A 21,856-nucleotide genomic window follows, 5' to 3' on the forward strand; every position below is an offset into this window, starting at 1 on the left:
CCAGCAGCCGCCGGCTCCCTGCGGCCGGTGCCAGCCCGGAGCGGAGCCCGGAGCCGTCCTCGCAGCGCCGCACGGCGGCTCGTCCCAGCCCATGGCCCGGGGGCTGCAGCCGCCGGCGATCCGGGAGCAGCCCTGAGCCTCGCCCGGCTCCCTGCCTTGGTCCCGGCTCCGGGACGCGAACCTGTGCCGGAGCCCGCCCCCCGCCAGCGGGCCTGGGCGGCGACTGGATTCGATGGAGCTCGGCGCGGCTGGCGGCTGCAGCATCCTCCTGCCGGCTGCGCTCGAGCCGGCCGCTGAGTCGCCTGCCCGGGCTGGCCATGCAAGACTGAGCGCTAATCGCCTGCACGGGAGCGCTCTGCGAGCCTGCTAATTAAGTACCCGCGCGTGCCAGGCTGCTAATTGCAGGCACAGGACCGCCATGCAACGCTGCTAATGAACGGTGCGTTCGCGACTGCCCCATTGCAGGCTGTCCGCCGCCCTGCCAGGCTGCTGGGGAACGGCCTCCCTGCCAGGCGGCACATTAGTTGCAGGGTTGCTGATTAGCTGCATGCAGGGATTTGCACTGGCAGCCCCGTTGCTTTAACTGCCTGGCTGCATCCTAGCCCCCGCGTTGGCTCATCCCTCTCCCTGCCTCCCTCAGCATGGGCACCGTGCTGTCCCTCTCGCCGGGCTCCCGCAAGGCCAGCCTGTACGAGGAGGGCTCCTCCGGCTCGCTGGCGCACTACCCGGGCGTGCCGAGCGCCAAGGGCAGCGGGCAGAAGGCCGACAAGAACCTCAAGCGCCACTCCATGTTCATCCCGGCCTTGACCTGGAAGCGGCTGGTGGCCTCCACCAAGAAGAAAGGCTCCCGGGGCGGGGGGAAGGGGCCCGCCCACAATAACAACAACAACCACCCCCACACCAAGGACGTGGCGCTCCTCAACCACGAGAACGTCAAGAAGTCGCTGTCCTGTGCCAACCTCGCCAGCTACGACGGGGGCGGGCCGCCCCTGGCGCCGCTCAGCGCCACGCGCATCTCCACCACCTCCGTCTCCTCCCTCAAGCCGGGCGCCTGCCTGGGCGGGGGCAGCTCGGCCTCCCCGCGGCGCGTGGTCGTCCAGGCCTCCACCAGCGAGCTGCTCAAGTGCCTGGGCGAATTCCTCTGCCGCCGGTGTTACCGCCTCAAGCACCTGTCGCCCACGGAGCCCATCCTGTGGCTGCGCAGCGTGGACCGCTCGCTGCTGCTGCAGGGCTGGCAGGACCAGGCCTTCATCACCCCGGTCAACGTGGTCTTCGTCTACCTGCTGTGCCGGGAGGTAATCGACGGGGATTCGGTCTCCAGCGAGCACAACCTGCAGGCGGCGCTGCTCACCTGCCTCTATCTGTCCTACTCCTACATGGGCAACGAGATCTCCTACCCGCTCAAGCCCTTCCTGGTGGAGGCGGCGAAGGATGCCTTCTGGGACCGGTGCCTTCGCATCATCAACGCCATGAGCGGCAAGATGCTGCGGATCAACGCGGACCCCCACTACTTCACCCAGGTCTTCGCCGACCTCAAAAACGAAGGCAGCACCCGCGAGGACTTTGCTCGCGTCCTGGACCGGTGACTGGCTCAGGGCATTAAGGACCAACTGGTCCCCTCCCCACCAACCTCATGTGCAGCGCAGCCCTCGCCTTGCTGTGACCTTTAACGACCAGCTTGCAGCGAGCCAGGGATTTTCCTCTGGCTCGCCTGGGCCAGATCTCCCCCGAGTCAGGCCAGACTCATCCAAACACTTACAAGAACTCTGGCTTGGCTGCCCCTCCCCCCGTGCCATGAGCCAACAATGGGGGGGTGTCTGTGTGCAGTGTGGGGGAGGCAGCCTTCAGCTCCGGTGTCTGTGTCAGAGACAGCCGAGGAGCAGCCAAAGGCCAAGAGTTTGATTCCCTTTTAATAGGCCAAGAAGTGCCTGTAGGTTCCCTCCTTCCCCTCCCCACCTCACCCCCCAGTGCCATGTTCCTGGCTTGTTAATTTCCTCTTCTTTGGGGTTTGCTTGAGATGCATTGCAAAGCGATGGGGAAAATTCCAGGGAGGGTCTAAAATAGCCACGTGATGCGCGCTTTAGTTTCGGCCGGTGATGTGCTTGTACAGGTGAATTCTCCTTTCGGACTAGCCCTGTCTTGCTTAGAAAACCTCCCGCCCCCTCCTTGCCAGACGCCGGTGCATTGTACAGTCTGTTAGTGCCAGTCACGCCGGAGCCTTCCTCTCTGTGCCTGCCTGACCTCTGCAGCCAGGAATCGGCGCTGGCTGGTGGCTCTGTTCGATGCCTGGGCCAGGTAGCTGATGTCCCCTGGTAAGGAATCTCCAGGTGCGTGGGGGTGCGGAGGAAGTGGGCCCAGGCTGTAGATGGAGGGTACTGGTAGCTGGATTGGCCTCTGCATGCTTTGATTGTCCTGGGCGTGAGGAGCCAGGGCTGGAAGTGTTTGAACAGGCCGTGGCTGCCCCTGGCTTTTGAAGCAGCCAGGTCCCCGAGGTGTTGTGTGATGTGAGCAGGGGATGGAGGAGCTGAGAGATGGCTGGCTGCGGGTGGGGGTGAGGGGCAGGGCTGGCGGCGGGGACAGGGGCAGGGCTGACCGGCAGAGGTGCTGCAAGCCTGCGCGCTACTGGTTTCGTTTGTGAGTTTCCTGCCCCCGTCCCCTGGCAGGTCCCTTCAGGGTGCGAGTGACCCCTGGACCCCTTTACTCCCTGATCCCCGCCAAGGTCCCCGTGAATCTTGCTCCCCTGGTGTTACATTGACTAAATTTCATTTGAAAAGTCTCCTGTACCCCACGAAGCGTGAGGGGTGGGTTCGGCACCTGGTGTCTCTCTCTGCTTGCCTGTCCCATTGCTAGTCTGGCTGCAGGACTGGGGGATGTGCTCCCCCCCCCACCTCGCTGTCTGGGGCTGCTCCAGCCTTGGGCCCAGCTCCCTCGTTTTCCCCCAGCCTGGCTAATTCAGCCCTACCTGGCAGGGCCCCTGCAGCGTGCCCACTCTGAAGAGGGTTTGCAGATAGGATCTAGGGAGGGGGTGCACAGGATCTGCTGCAGGGATGGTGCTGGGGGGTAGAATGGCTGGAGGAGTGATGGGTCCGGGCCATTCCAGAGGAGGGTGTCCCCATAAGCAGGGGGGTGTAACCGAAATGGACTGCAGGGGATGGGGGGTGCGGATATCGGGGACGCTCTTCCTGCAAGGCACAGTGGATTGTGGGTCGCCATTATGAATTCGCACTTCGCATGCTCTACCAGCACTCATGACTCTTCCCAGCCCCCCACCCCTCCGGGGAGGGAGGCCAGTATTACCCCCCCCCACTTTATAGATTGGGAAACTGAGGCACAGAGCCAGCAAGTCGCTTGCCTGAGGCCGCAGAGGGAATTACTATCAGAACTGGGAGGCTTTTCATCCTGCAGGCAGAGCACTGACCTACAGCCCTGGCTACAGGGAAACCCTGAGGCTAGGTGCTCAGATACTGCAGCGACCAGGCAGCCGGATACCTGTCTAGCTCGGAGGCCTGTTGCTTGGGTCACTTGGAGCTGGACTGGGGTGCAGGGGACAATCCTGCATGGCAGGGTGCAGGCTGGGAGGTCTGATAGGTCTCCTCCATCTCCAGCACCCGGGCTTGCAGCTGGAGGCCGTGCCCAGGACACGGAATGAGGTAGCTGACAAACGCATGCAGAGCGATGGGCAGGGAAACCCCGGGGAGGCTACCAGACCCCGCGCAACAGGATTTCCTGTGGAGGCGCCGGCCTGCTGGTGAAAACTGTCAGGCGCCTCCAGAGGTGCGGGGGCTCATCCCACTCAGAGGCCGTGCTGCCCTCTCGCGGGAGCTCGGGGTGCTGCAGGGGTGCACCGGTGGCCTTCGCCATGGTGTGCGGGGCGGTGCCCCTGGTTCATTGACGCTCTGCACACGGTAGATACAGCCGCGGTCAGGTTTTATAACCAGCCTGGTTGGGGAGTTCTGGGCCGTAGCGATAAGCCCGGGGGTAAACGGCACCTAGTTCTTCTACTCTGGCTCATCAGAAACGTTTCCTGGGTGCCCTGCGCTAGGCCCGACCCGGGCTCAGCTGGGTCCCAGCCAGGTTAGCTCTGAGGCCCTTAACAGCATCCCCAAGGCAGAGTTCTGCTCCCAGGATCTGGCCCTTACAGGAGACAGGAAGCCATTCGTAGACTCTTTCTTGCTCCCCCTTAAAGGGGCCCTGCAAAGAAATGGGGCTTGTGCCTTTTGCTGTTCCCTTTATGATGGGTAGATGAGGGCTGAGACCTGGGACCCATAAAAAGGGGTCGGTTTTTACCTGAGCTAGTCAGGATGTGGCTCTATGGCAGCTTCAGCCCTAACAAAATGAGCTCCAGCCGTGTGGGGAAGGGCCTGTTTTCAACCCTTTTGGTTGTGCTGACAGCTGTTAACGCCAATGCCCAATGAACGCCGGGGAGAAAGGCCATCTTTGTTAAAGAGTCACCTGTTCAAGGTGGGAGCTATCGCTGGCAGCCAGGGACTCCTCCGGCAAACCCCAGGGGGCTCCAGACCCGACTCCTCGCAATTTGTACCAGGACAAAAATCAGATTCAAAATATCCCCCAAGCTCAGGCTTCTCTTTGTGCATCAACGTGGCCGAGCAAGGGCACAATCCCCGACAAGTCACCGTCAGGCCAAAGGCCCCTTCACAGCAGTGAGGCGGTTCAGACCTTCCCAAGCGCCCCGACGGCATTCCCGGGCCCTGCACCTCTCCGGGGCGCTTGGCGGCTTTGCTTGGGTGCAGAGATACGTTATTTATAGGCAGGGTATATAAAGTCACTTTATATACACACCCAGCCCGATTGTATCATAGCTAGACGTATATTTTTATATGAGAGAGTATCAGTAACTAACATGGGGATGGGCCCAAATGCCTTGTTGCTTTTTTTAATTAAACGATCAACTCCACGACCAGAGAAGCTTAGGTCGTGTCACCCAGCCCCGCCCCAAGTGACCCTAAAATCGGGACCATTGGCGAAATCCACGCCAGTTGCTGCTAAACCAGCATCCACCGCCATCCTTCCCTCCCTCCCTCCCCGACGTCCCCTGGCCCCCGGTGGATATGCTGTTGTGTAAATAGCCCTGTTGTGTATAAAGCGTCGCGAACGGGTATGTGACGATTGTGCATGTAAAGATGATTTATTTAATTTGTCGCTATCTTTCTCTTTCCATTTATGGAGCTGTTTTTCAGCAGTGAGTTTCTTATTTAAAACTGGGAGGGGGGGATCCCCCCCAGCCAAACACGCCGCTCTGGATTTTCTTCCAGACGGGGAGGACATTAAAGCGCATTCCTCAGATCAAGACTGATGCATTTTCACTGGAACTGGACTCTGCTTATTTTTAATATTTGTTGCATTTCTTCTTTGGAACCACTATTTATTTGGGTGGAGCTGTCCAGCCTCCTCCTTCCCTCCCCTGCCCCCAAAGACGCCCATGAGCTGAGGGGCTTTGGGGGGTGATTCCGGACAGAAACTTGTCCCTTGGTCCCTGTACCAGGGCGTGGCTACAAAGGCCAAAGAACCATGAGACTGCAGTGGGAGGTTTCACCTTGCAATCTGGCGATGCTCCCGACAGACATAGGGGCCTTCGCTTTCATGCCCCTCCCAGTGCGGAATGAAGACGACAGTCGATATTTAAAGCAAAAACTCTTCCCTTCCCCTCAGACCCTGGAGGTGTTTGAAATCTGTTTGTAATATTTACTATCTCCGACTTGCCTACGTGTCCGATTTCTAAATGTGTCATTGCTGGGAGCGAGCCGCCCCCCCAGGTGCTCCAGGGACGGAGCCTTGTCACAGGGTGCCGGGAGCAGTGGGGTCAGATATGTTCTGCTGATGACTGTGGCACTTTATGCAAAATAAAATGGGGGAAAAACCATGCAAAATACAAAGTCGTCTACTTAATGAAACAAGAGCGAGCGCCTGGGCTAGCTGGGGCCGAAACGCGCAGGCCGGACTTTCACAGTGGGGGACGCCATCCTGGGAAGCCGCGACTCTGAAAAAGATCTGGGGGTGGGGGTAGATAATGAGCTGGACATGTGATGCTGTGGGCAAAACAGCTAATGTGATCCTGAGATGCCTAACAGGGGAATCTCGAGTGGGAGCAGAGAGGTTATTGCCCGGGCATATTGGGCACTGGTGTGACTGCTGCTGGAATACAGTTCTGGTGCCCCAACTCCAGAAAGGTGCTGAGAAACGGGAGCGGGCTCAGAGAAGAGCCATGAGAGGATTAGAAAACCTGCCTTAGAGAGAGACCCAAGGAGCTCAATCTATTTAGTTTAACGAGAGGGTTAAGGGGTGACTCCATCACAGTCTCTAAGTGTCTACCTGGGGAACAAACATTTAATAACGGGCTCTTCAGTCTAGCAGAGAAAGGTCTGTCCCAGTCCGATGGCTGGAAGTTGAAGCTAGACAAATGTACATTTTTAACAGAGTCATTAACCATTGGAGCAATGTACCAAGGGGCGGGGTGGATTCTGCATCCCTGCCCATTTTAAAACCAAGACGGGATGTTTTCTAAACGCTCTGCTCTAGGAATGGTTGTGGGGCAGGTCTCTGGCCTGGGCTAGCCAGGAGGTCAGAGCAGATGATCACAATGGTCCCTTCTGGCCTTGGGATCGACGAGACAGGGACGGGCACTATCAAAATGCACCTATAGCAACGTAGGCCTGGCTACTCCATTCTGCCGAGGGTATCGCATTTCTGCCTATTGTATTGAGTGTATGGAACGGCTGCCTTTCATACCTGCCCCCCAGCCCAGGCCTGCCAGTGGAGTGCAGAGATCAGGGTGCACTCATGCCATGGGTTGGAATGACAAAGGTGGGATTTACCCGCATACAGTGGGGAGTTCAAGAGGTGGGTAAATCTCTCCCCGTACCCTCACGGCTATAGAAGTAAATATGGTCTCTGTGACCAAAATCCATCGAATGGGAGAGACCCGCGGTTTTCAACCTTTCTTCATTGGCAGGCCCCTAAGAAATGTCAAATGGTGGTGAAGACCCCTTTGGAAGTCTTAGACGTAGTCTGTGCCCCCCCAGGTCCACGGCCCACAGGTTGAAAACCACTAGGATAGACTATGTGACCCGCTCTACACACTGCTCCAGCTGCTGGAATACGGCGTCCGGTTCCGGTGCCCACAGTTCAAGAAGGAGGCTGATAAATTGGCTGGGGTCAGGGAAGAGCGCCAGGTATGATTCATGCATTGCAGATCATGCCTCGTAATAGACTTAGACTTTAAGGTCAGAAGGGACCATTATGATCATCTAGTCTGTCCTCCTGCACAATGCAGGCCACAGAATCTCACCCACCCACTCCTGGAACAAACCCCTAACCTATGTCTGAGCCATTGAAGTCCTCAAATCATGGTTTAAAGACTTCAAGGTGCAGAGAATCCTCCAGCAAGTGACCCCTGCTCCACGCTGCAGAGGAAGGCAAAAAAAAAAAAAAAAAAAACCAACCCAGGGCTTCTGCCAATCTGCCCTGGAGGAAAATTCCTTCCCGACCCCAAATATGGCGATTAGCTAAACCCTGAGCGTGTGGGCAAGACTCACCAGCCAGACACCCAGGAAAGAATTCTCTGTAGTAACTCAGATCCCACCCCATCTAACATCCCATCACAGGCCAGATTATAGGTGCTTAATCCATTTAGCTTAACAAACGGACGATTAAGGGGTGACTTGATTTCAGTCTGTAAGTACCTTCACTGGGAACTAATATTTGCTAATGGGCGCTTCAGTCTAGCAGACAAATGTCTAACGAGCTCTAATAGCCGGACGTTGGAGCTAGGCCAATTCAGAGTGGAAACAAGGCGTGAATTTTGAACGGTGAGGGGAATGACCCAATTTACCAAGGGGCGTGTGGTGGAGGCTCATCACTGGCCATTTTAAAGTCAAGCCTGGATGTTTTTATAGGCGCTCTGCTCTGGTTCAAACCGGAATTATTTCAGGGGAGCTCGATGGTTTGGGCTACAGGAGAACAGACCAGCTGATCACTGTGGTCCCTTCTGGCCTCGGACTCTAGGACTCTTAAGTACGGGCCTAACTTGAAGTCAAAGGGAGCAGTGAGTTGATTGGAGGTACATGGGCACTGGGGCTCCTTAGAGGTTTTTAAGGCCCGGCTTGACAAAGCCCTGGCTGGGATGATTTAGTTGGGAATTGGTCCTGCTTTGAGCAGGGGGTTGGACTAGATACCTCCTGAGGTCCCTTCCAGCCCTGAGCTTCTCTGATTCTATGAAAGTCTGTTTCCCATTGCTGAGTAATTTCTATGAAAGAGAAATTGTCCACTAGTTGAGGCCATAATGCTGATTTGCCTAAAAGGGGGACGGGTTGACTTAATAGGAAAAGAGTTTTTTTAATGACATTTAGAAACGAAATATCACTGCAAAAAAATGAAGTGGGAGTGGAGGTGGCCAGTATGTAGCCATTCCCCAGCCTGGTTGAAAATCCAAACACAGCAACCCCGGGCTAATGTGGACAGTGAAACTAACTAGAAACACAACAGGAAACTAAGTAGCCCAGCTTTGCTGTCCTGGCACAGTGCAATGCAAAACCCTGAATATCCGCCATAGTGACGGGCCCCTCGGAGGTGGCATTTTCCAGAGCACTCAGCATCGGCCTTTGAAAATCCCACCCTGTCAGGGTTCCACACAGGAACGCACCGAGCGGTTTTCCTTTCGATTCCATCTTGCCCGTGTCTTTTTGCTCTTCCTGCAAAAGAGACAAAAACGTGCTTGTTTTCCCAAGCGAGGTGTAAGCAGCACTCCGGTGTGGACAGAGCAGCCCCTCCGTATTTAAGGTTACATACAGGACCCCGTTTGAAGGCTGATTTTTGCAGCATCTTCCCTTTGAAAATATATTTTAAAAAATCTCATCTGCCTTTTACATGTTTAGAGTCAAGTGATGTCCTAGAAAGAGGAAGGGTGATCCTGTGGTTAGGACACTAGCCTAGAACATGGAAGGCCTGGGTTTGAGTCTCTGCTCTGCCACAGACTTCTTGTGTGACCTTGGGCAAGTCCCTTAGACTCTCTGTGTCTCAGTTTCCCATTTGTACAATGGGGATAACAGCACTGCCCTGCCTCCCAGGAGTGGTGTGAGGCTCAGATCCCATGGCAGTGGGGACCATGTAAGTACTGCAGATAGACGTCTCGTGGGAATTTGTTCAGAAAACTTTGAATAAACGTGTGTTGGCCTTTGAGACTGAAAAACACATCCTTCTTCAAACTTTGGTGCCATGTCCGCCTCGCCCCTGCAGTATTCCTCCCCCGACTCAAAAGCAAAGTAGATTTTAAACCCTGACTCATGCAATGGGCCAGGAATAGCGCTGTGACGCCAGGTCCCTGAAGCAGGCTGTGGAAGGCACAGGCCGCTGGGTAGAACTGCCAGAGGACAGACAACGTTTGGTGTGATCCCATTTGAGCTGGGAGAACATCCTGGAGGAACTGACCCCGGGGAGCAGGGGACTCAGCCTCACGTCAGATAGGCACAGACTGACTGCTTTTTCTCCATGCTCCCAGGCCACTCTCCAGCCCCCAAACCCAACGCTCCAGCCCCAGCCCCTCCCAGCACAGCCAGGCCCTGCGTTGCTGCCGATCTGCAAAGGCACTTGGGGTCAGCAAACTCCCTATAGGCTACAGCGGCTGGGGAAGAGCACGGACCCCAGACCTCTCGCGTCCCGTGGGAGGAGGGGCAGGCTATGCCGCCTCTAGAAGGAGGCAAACACACGGCCCCGGTTAGCTGAGGGTCTGGGAGCACAACTGCCCGAGGGTGAAACCTTTCGTCACACACGCTGCTACGCCCAGAAGCCTTTATGTGCTGTGACGAATCCCACCCATGGGGAAACGGAACCAGAGCGCTCAGAGCAAAGCGTTCAAATGTTTCGGGGGCGGGGGGGCGCTAAGATTAGGAAATGGCAGATTTTTGGTGTCTCAAGCCTGGGACTGAGCTCCCCCATTTCAGGATGGCTACGACAGTGGAGTCAATGTGAACGGGGGCGGGGGGGGAGCATTTCTGAAATCAGGCCACTCCTTTAGGTGCCTGTGCATGGACCCTAAGGCTTGAAACTCTTGGCCTAAGTGTTTTGCCTCTGGCATGGCCAGGACGAGCGCCCGGCTTTTCAGCCTCCTACCCATGTGCTTAGCCACAAGGCCCCCCCCCGCCCCTTCCCTGGAGCAGACACCGACCGCCTGGGGGTCCTGCTGGCCTGATGATCACAGCCCAGGGATCCCAAGACATGCCAAATGCATTCCCGGCTCGCCTTGATTTTCTGAATCTCTTCTTCCTCTATCGAGCACCAGCCTCCCACCGCCGGGAGTGTGTGTGTCAGGGGGGGTAGGGTGACCGGACAGCAAATGTGAAAAATTGGGATGGGGGTGGGGGGTAATAGGAGCCTATATAAGAAAAAGACCCAAAAATCAGGACTGTCCCTATAAGCAGCCTCCCTGGAGGGACTGGGATTCGTTTACTGCTGCTTGCCTCCGAGTGCTGGGATCACTTTGGGGGTTGCACAGCCATCGGGTCATGGCGTCCAGCGAGACCGCAGGAGATCTGAGTGTCTAAACGCTGCCCAGGACGGGACCTCGGCATCCTCCCATGGGACGGACGGAAGAGCGCAGAGGGCCAGATCCTTTGGGATGGAGGGACACTCTAGTCTAGCTGAGATCTGATCCTTCCCCGTGTGGCACAGTTCAGGTTATTATCCCGGAACCATCCTGACAGGTGGGAATCTCGGCAAAGCCTTAAATCTCTCCTGCAAAAGCAGCTCCGTGGTGCCAGGGGTAGCTTATTACCGTTAATGATTTGCGTGATGGTTTCCCTCCCTCATTCGCTCGCTCAGGGCTCTGCTGGCTGGTTCTTGCTCACATGCTGTCAGGAAGAAGGTCCCACAGCTGCACCTGCTCAGGACCCCCAACCGGTGAACAAATCAGCGAGGTGGCCTGACGGCACCACCCTGCCTGACCTGCTGAGGAAACCAGCGGTCCAGTTCTTAAGCCCAACCCCAGCCCCAGCTCGCTGGCTGCGCCATGCACACACCCGCAGAGTCTCTGCTTCCCTGGGCTCCTTTCTCTCCAAGCCCTGCTCCTGCTTTGCTCTGCTCCTCCACAGCTCCAGTCTAGCCCCTGCCCTGCCCCCAGCCTTGTTCGAGGCCCTGTCCCGGCCTTTGCTCCTGGCTCAGAACCAGCCCTGTTCCTGCCTGCCCTGACTCCTGGCTCCGACTCTGTCCCACCCCTTGACTCTGGCACTCGGACTCTAATCACTAGGCCTCATGACCTGGTCCCCAGCAAGCTACTGCTGCTCCTGGGCTTAAGAACTGGATTGCTGAACTCAGTGCTCAGGCAGCCTCGCTGGCTCGTAAAGCCATCTGCCGGACTGAGCAGGCGCAGCTGCAGGGCTGTACTCGTGACATAATAACGGCCATACAGGGTCAGGCCAAAGGTCCATCTAGCCCAGTATCCTGTCTGCCGACAGTGGCCAATGCCAGGTGCCCCGGAGGGAATGAACAGAACATGGAATCATCAAGAGATCCATCCCCTGTCGCCCATTCCCAGCTTCTGACACATGCTCAGGGTCAAACCGACCACCATATGTGATTTCCAGGGAGCTCCCCTGGCCTTCAGGCAGATTTTACCCTATGACGCTTTCCCGAGGTTTGAACCCATCTCTCCTGCTGAAGCTTGTCTCTGAGACTGTCCTCATTTGACTCGGGGCTGTTAACTGATCCCGCTCGTCTTCCCCTCATCTGTTGACGTGTTTGTCAGGTTCGCCTCCCACTGCCACCTGTCACTGCTGAATGACGCCACTGTGCGGGTTTTAAAGGGAGAATTCTAGGAAGTCATCCCTGTAAAAATAGCGAGCATCACAGCCACGCACCGGTTCGCTCTTTGGAAGAATAAGCTGAGGAAGGTCGTTCTCATCACTGGGGCATTGTCCAGATAAACACAGTTGCCAATAGCTCCTTCTCCATGTTGCTAGCATCACCCCGGGCTATTAAAAGGGCAGCAATTAAAATCAAATCCATTAGAACACTTCGCTATTTAAAGCGTTTGTTCTCTGCGGAGCTTGAGCTCAGTGAATCAAAGTTGGTCAATTTCAGTTTCTCGTCAGTTTCATTGTTGGTTTAAAAGAAAAGGAAGTATTTCTTCACACAGCGCAGAGTCAACCTGTGGAACTCCTTGCCAGAGGATGTTGTGAAGCCAAGACCATAACAAGGTTCAAAACAGAACTAGATAAGTTCATGGAGGATGGGTCCATCAATGGCTATTAGCCAGGATGGGCAGGGACGGTGTCCCTAGCCTCTGTTTGCCAGAAGCTGGGAATGAGCAACAGGGGATGGATCACTTGATGATCTGGTCTGTTCATTCACTCCAGGGCACCTGGCATTGGCCACTGTCGGCAGACAGGACACTGGGCTGGATGGACCCTTGGTCTGATCCAGTAGGGCCATTCTTATGTTCTTATGGTTGCCACATCAGATCAGACCAGCCATCCGTCTAGTCCAGAAGAAGGTGCAAGGAGCTCTGCTACGGCCAGTACGGGAACAACCTGCCCATAGGGGAAATTTCCTTTCTATCTGCCATCAGTGTGTGGTTGGCTTATGCCCTAGCTGAGGGGTTTCAAACAGGGGGCCCACGGGCAGAGCTGACTCATTTCATATCTTAATGTGGCCTGAGAGGCGCATCCAGCTTGCCACAGGCTGAGCTTTCATTTGAAAAAAGGGACGTTTCCAGCGTCTGTCTGTAAAGTAACCCAGGGGTCACAGTAACTGGAGGCAGTGATGGCTGCCTGAACCCGCAGCCAGCTCTGAACAGGGACTCAGACATGTGAGCTTAGGGTGACCAGACAGCAACTGTGAAAAATTGGGACGGGGGTGGGGGGTAATAGGTGCCTATATAGGTGAAAGTCCCAAAAAACGGGACTGTCCCTATAAAAACGGGACATCTGGTCACCCTATGTGAGCGCCTTAGCACCCCAGTAACCTCACAGGAGGGTCAATCCAGGGGCCACAATAACTGGTCAATGGCTGATCAGTTCAGAAGAGGGAATGGGCACAGACCCCGCAGAGGTGGGAGCTGGGAGCTGCAGCAGGGAGGAAACGCAGAAGCCACACGGAGAGACAGGCAAGCGGGAGCGAACCAGAGAGCGGCAGCTGAGGAACGGAAGGGCCGGGACAGCAGCGGGCCCGACAGCTCTCCCTGGCCGTGTATTCACTGCGGGTAGCTGGGTGAGGAGGATGCCCTCCCCCGCCTGGGGTGACCATGGCAAGTTCACCTCGTGGTCTGCCCTGTGCTTTCCCTGGGGCGAGGCCCCGGGTGTTAGGCCCGCTGGGTAGCAGCCCTGCCTTTGTCAGCAGGGACCAGCCGGCTGATGCGGTTCTGGCAGGACCCAACTGAGAGTGCCAAATCAGGACCAATTGCTCAAACAGGGCAGTCACAGCCCTAGGCTGGGGTTTTTCCACCTCTAAGGCAAACCAAACCAGCCAGACAAAAAGGACTTCGGTCTCACCCCACTGGCTAACCACAAGTCACACAAGCAATTTCCTTAGACACTCCAGTCTCCCAGTATCACCACCAGTGCACCCGTCCTGGGGATGAATGGTTATGAAAACCAACACCCTAATAAAAGAAAAAGGTTCTCTCGATCTCAAAGGACCAAGCCCCAGACCCAGGTCAATATACACATCAGATCTTACCCACAAATCACGCTGTTGCCAATCCTTTAGAATGTAAAATCTAAAGGTTTATTTACAAAGGGAAAAAGGTAGAGATGAGAGGTAGAATTGGTTAAATGGAATCAATTACATACAGTAACAGCAAAGTTCTTGGTTCAGGCTTGCAGCAGTGATGGAACAAACTGCAGGTTCAAATCAAGTCTCTGGAACATCCCCCGCTGGGATGGGTCCTCAGTCCCTTGTGTAGAGCTTCAGTTTGTAGCAAAGTCCCTCCAGAGGTAAGAAGCAGGATTGAAGACCAGATGGAGATGATGCATCAGCCTTATATAGGCTTTTCCAGGTGTAAGAACCTCTTTGTTCTTACTGTGGAAAATCACAGCAAAATGGAGTCTGCAGTCACATGGACAAGTCTCTGCATACCTTGCTGAGTCACAAGGCGTGTCTGCCTTCTCTCCATGGGTCAGTTGTGTAGCTGATGGTCCTTAATGGGCCATCAAGCAGGCTAAGCAGAGCTAACACCAACTTGTCTGAGATATCACCCAGAAGCACATCACCAACTTGAAATACAGACAGTATAGAGCCAATATACATAACTTCAACTAAAAGTGATACATGCACACAGACAGCATAATCATAACCAGCAACCCATAACCTGGTCTTAGACACCTTATATGACCCCCTTTACCTAAGATTTGGTGCCACTACAGGACCTTGGTTGCAACCCATGTTCTATATGGTCCCAATTTATATCAATAACGTCACACCAATCCCACTTCGTCACAGCGCCTAAATGCCTTTGAGGGTTGGGCCTAAACGCATCCCCCAGCCCACAGCTCCTCAGTAACCGTGGCGTCCGCCTCACCTCCACAGAACTGGCACCTCTGAAGAGACAAGCAGAGGGAGGCCCCAGGAGAGATTAGAGGGGAGCAGGGAGACCTGGGGGGAAGGTGGGGTAGAGGGCTGCTGGGGGAGGCCCAGGGGAGCAGGGGGTGACTCGCTACAGAGCCCATCTCGTCCCCACCTCCTCCTTAACTGTGCCCTATTCCTGCTGCCCATGGGGGGCTCTGCTGCCCAGGCAGTCCTGCTGCCCACTCCCGACATTGACTGGCTCTACCTGCAGTGTCCCCGGCTCCCACTGCGCCGACCCAGCACCGACCTCCCTGCCCTGTCCCAGCTGCAGTGTCCCCGGCTCCCACTGCGCCGACCTCCCCGCCCCGTCCCAGCTGCAGTGTCCCCGGCTCCCACTGCGCCAACCCAGCGCCGACCTCCCTGCCCCGTCCCAGCTGCAGTGTCCCCGGCTCCCACTGCGCCGACCCAGCGCTGACCTCCCCGCCCCGTCCCAGCTGCAGGGTCCCCGGCTCCCACTGTGCCGACCCAGCGCCGACCTCCCCACCGGTCCCAGCTGCAGTGTCCCCGGCTCCCACTGCGCCGACCCAGCGCTGACCTCCCGCCCGTCCCAGCTGCAGTGTCCCCGGCTCCCACTGCGCCGACCCAGCGCTGACCTCCCCGCCCCGTCCCAGCTGCAGTGTCCCCGGCTCCCACTGTGCCGACCCAGCGCCGACCTCCCCACCGGTCCCAGCTGCAGTGTCCCCGGCTCCCACTGTGCCGACCCAGCGCCGACCTCCCCGCCCGGTCCCAGCTGCAGTGTCCCCGGCTCCCACTGCGCCGACCCAGCGCTGACCTCCCCGCCCGGTCCCAGCTGCAGTGTCCCCGGCTCCCGCTGTGCTGACCCACCGCCGAGCCCCCTGCCTGGGCCCAGCCCCCGGCTGCTTGGAGGACACGGTGCAGCTGTGGAGGGAAAGGAGACGCCCAGCCCCGGACCCGCAGAAGTGGCAGCACACTGCTCTGGCTCCCCCGGCGTTTCGGCATGACTCGAGCCCGGCCTTCCCCTGAGGCTGACGTCACGGCCTCAGCCGAATGCCCTCGGTGACTAAGTCACCCTCGTGGCTCAGAGGCGGCCCCAGGCCTGTCCTGGAGCCCAGACACAGCACGAGGCCAGCGGCTGCCCCATGCTTAGGCCCACTGCTGCGACCATTCCTGCGCTGCCTTGATCCCAGCCTCACCCCCTGCTTGGTTCCTGACTCTGGCTTTGCCCCGTGGCTCTGACTCTAGCTCTGAGCTTCAGCACTGTTCTGGTCACAGCTCTGACCACTAGGCCTGACCACCCATCCCCTGGTCTGTGACACCCAGTCCGTATCTGGGTCTCCTGCACTACAGGGCAGGGTTTAAACCTCCTCCCTTCCCTGCAGCCAATAACACTCACAAATCCGTAGCTCTTTGTAAGGAAACCAGCACCTCTCTTTGAGGAAGAAAAAACATCACTGTTTTGGGCCCAATAGCTTTGAGTTAAAGTGGCCAGGTGCAGTTTCCATGTCAGTCTCACCACCTGCTGCTGGGCCATCTACCTGGGCATCAGAGAGCAAGGCGCAGTGACACAAAGCCAGGGCACGACTGTACAGTGACAGCTCAAGGGCACGACTGGCTCCGTCACACAGACCAGCTGTGGTGAGTTGGTCTGTGTTTTACATACTGAGGCATCTTTTGAACATGCCTTCGAGGCTGAAGTGCTGCACCTGCCTCTCCTGCCTGCCCTTCACAGCACAGCCCCGGCAGCGGAGCCCCACAGATGTTTAGCAGAGCGGGGATCAGGCAGAGCCAATGGCTGATTTTTAAAAATATACATCTATGAAATCTCTCGCTGCTTCCGACTAAGGCCTCTAAACTGTGGCCAGGTCTGCAGCCGTCATATGGGGGTGGGGGGGGGACTACGCGGCTAGCCGAGGTGTGATTGTCACATGGGTTTGCAGACCGGCGCTCACTTTGCCCAGCCCGCGCAGCTAAAAATCCCAGGGAAGCCGCAGCAGCACAGAGCCGGGCTGTCTGCATGGGCTCTCGTTAGCTGTGCTCCAGCGGGTACGTCCCGCCGTGCTGCGGTCACAGCTCCGACTGCAGGGTAGATAGACCCACAGCGCTTCATGCCCGGCATCCACATGTGGGAGCCTCGCGGCCAATCGCTAGCCATGGGCAAGTGCGCAATGCTTAGAAAACCCCCCTTTCAAACTGGGGTGCCAGTCTTGTGGGCACAGTGCTGCCAATTGCGGTTCTGGAGTGGCCACTGGAAGCCGGCTAGGCCCAACGCCTTTCATGTAGGCTACGGCCCCATCATGGCAGCCCTGGTTGGACGCTGCTGGCTCGGCTTTGAGCTGCCTGCCTAGAGGGAGCAGGATTTGCACAGCTTTGGGGAGGGGGTGGCTAGTGGTGCTAAACCAGAGCTATCCATTTCCACCATGGCCACGTTGACACCCATCAGCAGCCTCTTCAGCGCAGGCGCTGCCAGGCTTCTCCAGCCAGGATCTCCACTGCCTTTCCAACCCATCAGGCCTCATCAGGCCCCATCCTGCATGTTCCCCACTGGAGCTCATGCAGCAGCCAGTGCCCAGTGGCTGGTGAAGGACATTCCTCATAAGCCGGCCGACCACGGAACAGCCAGACCTCTGGCCTCCTGCTTTGCTAGTGGTGCGACGCCAGCCACAAACAGCTAAGGAGATGGGGCCCTGCCCGAGGGGGACGTCTGTGTCCAAGGCTGGGCCGGGAATTACCTGCTAAATATGGCCCCGACTCCTTGGCAAGGCTCGGCGTTTCCCTTATTCTGCAGCGGCAGAACATGCCAGGGAGTCCAGCCCCGAGTGCAGAATCGGGGCCCAGAATCTCAGCTTGGGAGCCTCGTAGCTGGGGAGAAAAATTCAACCCCTGGGATGGATTGTTCAGGACCCGGCCCTGCACCCGCGGGACTGCCCCAAAGCCCTGGCCAGGGAAGGGAACAGCAGCACTTTGCAGGGACACAGCCCCCGCCACAGAGGGATCTCAAAGCACATCGCCAACGGTAACGCCCCTGGCATCGACCTGGGGGCGGAGCTGTTAGCGTTCCCCCTTTGCTAGGGGAGGGAACCAGCGACTTGCCCAAGGAGCTGGGAATGGAACCCAGGAGTCCTGAGGCCAATTGCTCTGCTCTGCAACAGGGCCGGGCGAAGGTGAAGAGAGGCTAGAGGCCGGAATCTGACTGTCGCCGTTATAGCACTTCTCTGAGAGCGCACTATGCCACAGCCAGCCGCGCGAGCCCCGGCTTTCCCTTCATCCCACCATGGGCGTAAATCACCGGGACTCCCGGCACGTTCCAGGGCTCCTCTTGCTTTGGCAGGTGGTGTGCTCCGGGCTGTGGCTCTGTGCGATGACAGGTCACCATCAGGCCACTGGGCTTCCGGAGGGTAGGGTCCCTGCTGCTCTCAGCTGCACACACACACACACACACACACACACACACCTCCTTCCTGCACTGCAGACACGGCCTGGCTGTAGCCTGGGGCATTGACGATTTCCAGCCATTGACGAGACAAGACACCATCACGCATACAGTAGGGAGCAGCCCTGCACCGGCCCTTCAGCGACGCATTCGGGGGCATCCACTCAGCTTCTCCATCTTTAGCTGCTCGGATCCCAGGGACCATGTCCTCCCGGGGCAGAGGTGGCAGGGAGCTGGGCCGTGAGGCACCCGGACTAGGGGCTGGCAGTTGGGGCAGTCGCACGACCCGAGCCTGCTGTGTCGCTCCCCTTGGCCCAGCTGGAGAGCTGAGTGAGGAGCCAGGGCGCTCCGGCTGGTGCGTCAGAGACGAGCTCCTTCCCGTGTGCATACGGCACATGGCCCCTTGGCCGGGGGTGAGGGGGGAATCTCCAGAGGGCCGGGGAGGGAACCGGGAGTCAAGCCACATCGCCTGCCTCTGGGCTGGTCCCCTGCACTCACTCGCCTTGTGCCACGGCTGGGGGAGGAGAACACACTCAGGGCCTGGGGACACACACCGTGCTAGCGAAGGACACTTGGGTCATGCTCCTGGAGGCCAAGGCTGGTTAACCGCAGGATGGGTCCAGCATGGGTGGCAGACCCCCAGCTGCTCCTCAGCTTCTCCCAAGCCCGCCCCACGGGCTGGAAACACCCCTCACCCCCCAGTGATGCCAGGCCTAGTGGTGGGACCCCTGGTGGCTCAGGAATTGGACCGGGACCCACCAAATGCGCTGCAGCGAGAAAGGCAGCAGCTGGTAACGGCCTCCCAGCCTCCGAATCCCAGCCCAGGGATGGCCACGGTGTCCTGGAGGCTTTGTTTCCCTGAGAGACAGACAGGGTGTTCCCATGGCTGTCACTTGGCTAGGAAAAGGTACTGTAGCAGCCATGTCTGGGGTGTGGGTATGTGGGGGGAGGCTTTTGGAGGGAAAGGTTTGGCACCACTAGCTGGAGCCAGGCAGCTGCTGGGTGAGTTTCCATCGCCAACTCTGCCAGTGCTGCTTGTTCCTGACCCACAGCTCCCCCTTGCTGTGCCAGGCCTGGGCCAGCCCCTGCTCTTCAATCCAACTCGCAGCACCGCCCCCCGCCCCCCGCAATTCTAACCTCAGCGCCCCACCCCCACCCCAGCATTCCCTCCTATACATAGAACAGTACAAGGAACTGGCTAGTGAGGGGGTGCGTGTGCGCCACTGCCCTCTGCTGGGTGGTATCAGAATTGCTCCACTGTGTGTCATAGGCCTCATACTGCTAAGGGAGATTCTCCTTTTGCTCAAGTGGCAGGGGCCTGTGCTTTGGGAGCAGAAGGAGCCGGGGGCAGCAAAATGGCAATGGCAGCGTCCTACGTGGCCAGGGGCTTAGTACCACATGTTAGAACAAAGTCTCCTTTCGGAAACCATCCCAAAGGCCAGGGAAACACACAGGCTGTGCTCTGGCTGGTGATGGCAACGCTCAGTCTCCAGCAGGGGCCACCTGCCCCAGCAGCAGCCTGGGCAGCCCCCATGGTGGCTCCCTGTCTTCCTGCTAGCTCTGGGGTGTGTGCAGTTTGGCTCGGGAGAGGAGGAACAAGCAGCTGTGGCTTGAAGAGTTGGGCAGCTGGTCCCAGGGTCTAATGCCCACCGGCTGCTCAGCACTGTCCTGGGCGCAGCTGTGACGTTACTGACATGAACTGTGACCATATAGATCATTGTTGCAACCAAGGTCCTATAGTTGCACCCACTCTTGTACAAAGAAGGTCAAGTAAGGTGTCTATGGAAAGGCTGTAATTTGCTGGTTATGATTATGTTGTCTGTATGCGTGTATCATTTTTGTATTTGAAGTTATGAATATTGGCTATGTACTTGTAGCTCAATGTGTTTGATTCTAAGTAGCACCAGTGAAGCATTTGGCCAGCTTATTGTGAAGAGACTCTTCAGATTAAGTGCCCAATCAAGAAACACTTAACTGACAATGGACCTTGGGAGACTCCAATCCACATATGATTCCTGGGAACATTCAAGGTAGCATGTGAGCAATGGCTGCTCTACCTGTAAAGAACTGAGTCATGCATGGACATGTGGCTTGTCCATGTGACGCCAAACTCCACTTTGCTGCTGTGATTTTCCACAGAAAGAACAAAGGGGGGGGGGGTCCTTCCACATGGCAGAGGATATGAAAGGCCCTAGAAACCCCTCCATTTTGTCTTCAGTCCTGTTTCTTACCTCTGGAGGAACTTTGCTACAAACTGAAGCTCTGCACAAAGGACTGATTGACCCATCCCAGCTGGGGATGTTCCTGAGACTTGATTTGAACCTGCAGCTTATTCTATCACTGCTACAAGCCTGAACCAAGAACTTTGCCATTACTGTATGTAATTGATTCCATTTAACCAATTCTAGCTCTCATCTATATTTCTTTCTTTTTATAAATAAACCTTTAGATTTTAGATGCTAAAGGACTGGCAACAGCGTGAGTTGTGGGTAAGATCTGATTCGTATATTGACCTGGGTCTGGGGCTTGGTCCTTTGGGATTGGGAGAACCTTTTTTCTTTTACTGGGGTGTTGGTTTTCATAGCCATTCATCCCCATAACGAGTGGCACTGGTGGTGATACTGGGAAAGTGGAGTGTCTGAGGGAATTGCTTGTCTGACTTATGGTTAGCCAGTGGGGTGAAACCGAAGTCCTCTGTTTGGCTGGTTCGGTGTGCAAAGGACCCCAGCCTTGGGCTGTAACTGCCCTGCTCTGAGCAATTTGTCCTGAATTGATCCTCAGTCATGTCCCAGCTGAGGCAGCATCGTTACAACAGCAAGCTAGCTCCACAGCATCTGGGCCCCATGCCTCTGCGGGAAACACCCAGTCCCCACTCCAGGCAGGGGCGCAGACCCTGAGGATGGCGGCACGTTGGCTGCTGGGGAGGGGGGCGTCTCCATGGATGGCGATGGTGCCTGGCCCACCCATTCTGGGCAGGGAGAGAGGCAGGGTGACCGCAGCGTCGCTGGCAGCGAAGTGCTGCTCCCAATGTGCCTCCAGATGCGTGAAGCTGTGACTTTCACTGGCAGCTGAGTGTGCCTGGCCATTCCAGGCCCAGCCAGCGCGCTGCAGACTGGGGGTGGCTGGGAACAGCATGCTATTAAAAGCCTCTTGCCTGGGTTTGATTGGGAAATGTTACTTGTACCAGCTGGTGCCTAGATCTCAAACTCCCTCTGCTTAACCCTTTGCCAGGTGCCCAATTCTAGGCGAGAAGACACAGCAAGCGCCCCTAGAATGACTCCCTGTGGCCCTGTGCTCCACCAGCCAGGCCCCAGGGCGACCATGAAGTGGCCCTGGGCCGAAAGGGGCTGGGGCTTGTATTGCATGGTGGCTGGAGTCCCTTCGCCCGCTTTGCATTGTTATTGATCTCACTTTGCCCACTCGGGTGCCACATCTGAGGGGCTCTCAGAATACATCAGCAGCACAGGAGAAGCCCCACAGCTCCCCCATGAAGGAAGGAATGAGCAGGGATTACCACCCACCACTGAAATGCAGCCACCTCTGGGGCAGAACGCAGCAGCTGGCCGACGGAGCACAGCAATACAGCACAGCAGTTGGGATGGGAAGTGAAGATGAACCCCATATCCAGGGGCTCTGCGAGGGGATTGCCAGGAGGCAGAGGGGATCCCCCAAGTCAGAATTGGCCCGGGGAACCCAACACTTCAAAAGCACTGTGGGATTTTTAGTAAGTAGCTGGGGGCCTGGACCATGACAGGGACTTCGAGGTGCTACGTTAATATAAATAATAACCACGACTGGCCAACACCTCCCTGATACAGGCCCCCCGCCGCAGAGCGCCCCCTAGTGTTATGCTGGGCTGTTGGCTCACTTCTGACTGGGGAAAGCGCACCA

General features: G+C 57.0%; 1 protein-coding gene across 1 annotated transcript; it reads left to right on the top strand.

Moving 5' to 3' along the window:
* The first annotated feature begins 383 nt into the window (after window positions 1-383).
* LOC120396687 (cyclin-dependent kinase 5 activator 1-like) lies at window positions 384-5,867 on the top strand. The gene is made up of 2 exons (XM_039521728.1): window positions 384-2,312; window positions 5,188-5,867. Exon 1 carries the CDS (start codon window positions 642-644, stop codon window positions 1,584-1,586), a length of 945 nt encoding a protein of 314 aa, XP_039377662.1. The 5' UTR covers window positions 384-641; the 3' UTR covers window positions 1,587-2,312; window positions 5,188-5,867.
* Window positions 5,868-21,856: the final 15,989 nt, after the last annotated feature.

The sequence above is a fragment of the Mauremys reevesii genome, linkage group 2, assembly GCF_016161935.1.
Source record: "Mauremys reevesii isolate NIE-2019 linkage group 2, ASM1616193v1, whole genome shotgun sequence".
In the NCBI taxonomy this organism is placed as follows: Eukaryota; Metazoa; Chordata; order Testudines; family Geoemydidae; genus Mauremys; species Mauremys reevesii.

Excerpts from the sequence above, each read along its gene's own strand:
- LOC120396687 (XM_039521728.1), top strand. The coding sequence starts at position 642 with ATGGGCACCGTGCTGTCCCTCTCGCCGGGCTCCCGCAAGGCCAGCCTG.